General features: G+C 40.8%; 1 protein-coding gene across 2 annotated transcripts in view; it reads left to right on the top strand.

Annotated features, from left to right (window-relative positions):
• Nucleotides 1–3,005, top strand: part of nrp2a (neuropilin 2a) — a 79,757-nt gene that overhangs the window by 41,532 nt on the left and 35,220 nt on the right. For both annotated transcript variants that reach the window (XM_024294334.2, XM_024294333.2), the window contains exon 7: nucleotides 596–751. In XM_024294334.2, the coding sequence (XP_024150102.1) occupies nucleotides 596–751 (156 nt within the window). The remainder of the gene's footprint in view (nucleotides 1–595; nucleotides 752–3,005) is intronic.

Consider the following 3,005-nt stretch of genomic DNA (forward strand, 5'->3'; position numbering starts at 1 on the left):
ATTCTCCTTAATTCAGCAGTCCTAAGAGCTTGTCAGAACGTCGGTGTGTGCCAAACACACAAGCAAAGGTCTCAATTCACATGCCTGTAGACCCAACTGCGACTATTCCTGAAGCTAAACAATAGAAATTAAAGAAATACTTAGAAGGCGTTTTTCATTCTTATATATTTTTAATATCAATGGTCCACAACTCTTTTGACGCGGTACCAGAATCAGCTTCAGTGTTTTTAGCAATCAATTTCAGCATTTTCAGAACAGAAAATACATGAAGGAATTGGTGTCGTGCAATTCCAGCTTTGCACTAATTTCTCGTCCATGATGAATTTTCAATGGGTTGACATCTACCAAATCCGAGTCCCTGATTGGTCGACCTTATTTAACTTTCAATGGGCTTTAAATGGCCACATATTTTGTGCGTAGTGTCAGAAAATTGTCCTAGAAACTTAAGTAGATACTTTCAAAGCAAGAGTTTTGAATGCGGAACCCCAAAAGGTTTACACAGACTTCACTGGAAGTGGTTGCTTGAGCGAGCGTCGCCGAGGGCGGTGTGAACGCTGCGTCACATCTTTCAACATTCGTTCTCTTTCTTTTCCAGGTTGACCTGCAATTCCTCAAAGTTTTGACTGGAATTTCCACCCAGGGGGCCATCTCCAAGGAGACGTTGAAGTCTTACTACGTCACCACTTTCAAACTGGAAGTCAGCACCAACGGAGAGGACTGGATGATGTACCGGCACAGCAAAAACCACAAGGTAGGCACTTCCACACACATTCACACACCCGCTCTGTCCGGAATTTAGGACAAGATAACCATTGAAGGAGAAGATTTAACTGAAATCTGCCTAACAACCAAGCTTATTGCTGCACAGTTGGTGAACTTAAGTCAAGACCCCAGTCACGAGTTACTGATGGAACGGATAGCAGAGAGAAAGAGATAGAAAAAAGAGAAAGCAGGGAGAGCCTGACAGACATGAACAATGGAGTCCTCTATGTGCCCTTATCTGAGCCTGTAATTTATCATGTCTCCCCGGCTAACACGCATGTAAACACACACCTGGGGTTGTGGAACCGCCGAAGTCACACCAGGTGTGGATGGAATAAATCAGTGCAGGAGATCCGATTAGAATTGTGGTCTTTATTGTTCTGACAAAAAAAGGTTGTGTGCGCCCCACAAGTGTGTGACAGTGCAGTTGTTGATTCAAGGCGTGGCCACCTGTCTCCCGGGAACTCTTCCCTCATTTCTGGTTTAATGTCACCGCAGATTAAAAAAAAAACCCAGAGTGAAGTGGGGGGGTTAATCCACACACATTTACCAGTGCCGACTGACCCCACACCCCCCTCACCACTACCATCCTGCCTGCGTGTTCCAGTGATTAGTTTGGGTGTGGCCAGCGGGGGGCATTTGATGTGGAGATTATTGAACAAAAAGCGGAATTTGACTTAAAAGTCAACATCTGTGCAATTTATGGGAGCCCCCTCAGATCCCCCCGTCCCCCCGCCTCCTGATAACCTCTGGCGGATCTGTCTGTCTGGAGATGTGCGTGCATGTGCATATGTATAGGAGGTGCGCCTGCCCGTCTGTGCCGTGTAATCTGAGGCCCGTAATCTGTCTGCAGAGGAAAATAAAAGCCTGTTGGGATACATTCGGATGTGGATTCAGACAGGCGGATCGGCGTGCATTTGGGATGGATATTGGAGGCATTACTTCAGGCTACTTTGCAAACCATTTCGGTTTTGTTAAACCCCGAAGAGAAAGATATTGCAGGGTTTCCTTGTTTATAGGAGCAAAAACATGCAAAACAGAACAAAGAAGTCTGAGTCAGATATGAATCCGTCTGCTAGTTTTACCAAAGGTTTTTATAGACACAACAACAAAAAAAACTTCAATGAACTTCTTTCATGGCCCTAAAATGAACCCATTGAAATATTCATACAGGATGATGGATAAGACAACCTATCAGGTGGTTACATTTGGGTCAATAGATGATACAGTTTTTAGAGCACACGTGTCAAAGTCATGGCCCGGGGGCCGGATCCGGCCCTCCAGATCATTTTGTTTTATTGTTATTAATGAACCGATGTTATCTTGTGATCATTTCTAACTTGTATAATTTAGAAAAAACATATTTTTATGAAGAGTAAAATATTAAAAGTTATTTAAGGTTTAAGTTGATTTATTCCAGAATAACATTCTTGACTTTTTATTATTATTCATAATTATGTTAAAAAGTTACAGTTTTAAAAATTGCCTTTCTGCTAGCTTTTTGGACTATTTTGACATTTACTTTGACTTTTTTTTTAGTTTAGCTAATATTTCAGCTACATGCTAGCTTTTTTGCCGAATTTAGGCTTTTCTTTTTTTGTTTTTAAGGCTTTTTTTAGAGTTAAGCTAATATTTCAGCTACATGCTAGCTGTTTTGGCAAATTATATTATTTCTTTTTTAAGTATTTTGGGGTTTTTTTTAAGTTTAGCTTATATTTTACTTAAATGCTAGCTGTTTTAGCAAATTTAGCCTTTTTCAGTTTTTTAAGCTGTTTTTGAGTTTAGCTATTTTTCAGTTAGATGCTAGCTGCTTTGGCTAGCCTAAGTTTCTTTTGTTTTGTTTTTAGGCTAATTTAGCTTTTAGCTAAAAGTTTAGCTGGTGGCTATCAGGTTCAGCATTTTAGTTTTTAGCTTCAGCGTTTTTAGCTATCAGCTTTCGGCATTTTTAGCAATCAATTTCATCATCTTCAGCTATCGTCACTAGCATCGTTATCGCAGGTAATGCTATATATCTACTTCATAATTATGTTAAAGAGTTACAGTTCTAAATTACATTTAGAGTGTTCAATAAATGTTTGTCCTGTTCGGCCCTGCGACCTCAGGTGTGTTTTGGATTTTGGGCCCTTTGTGCGATTGAGTTTGACTCTCCTGTTTTAGATTATCTACCATTTTAGAAGCAGGAAGCAGGGAATCCCCTTCACTCCCCAATCAACCGCACTGCCCATCATCTCCTATGGGCTGCG

This window comes from Oryzias melastigma, linkage group LG2, assembly GCF_002922805.2.
Source record: "Oryzias melastigma strain HK-1 linkage group LG2, ASM292280v2, whole genome shotgun sequence".
Taxonomy (NCBI): Eukaryota; Metazoa; Chordata; class Actinopteri; order Beloniformes; family Adrianichthyidae; genus Oryzias; species Oryzias melastigma.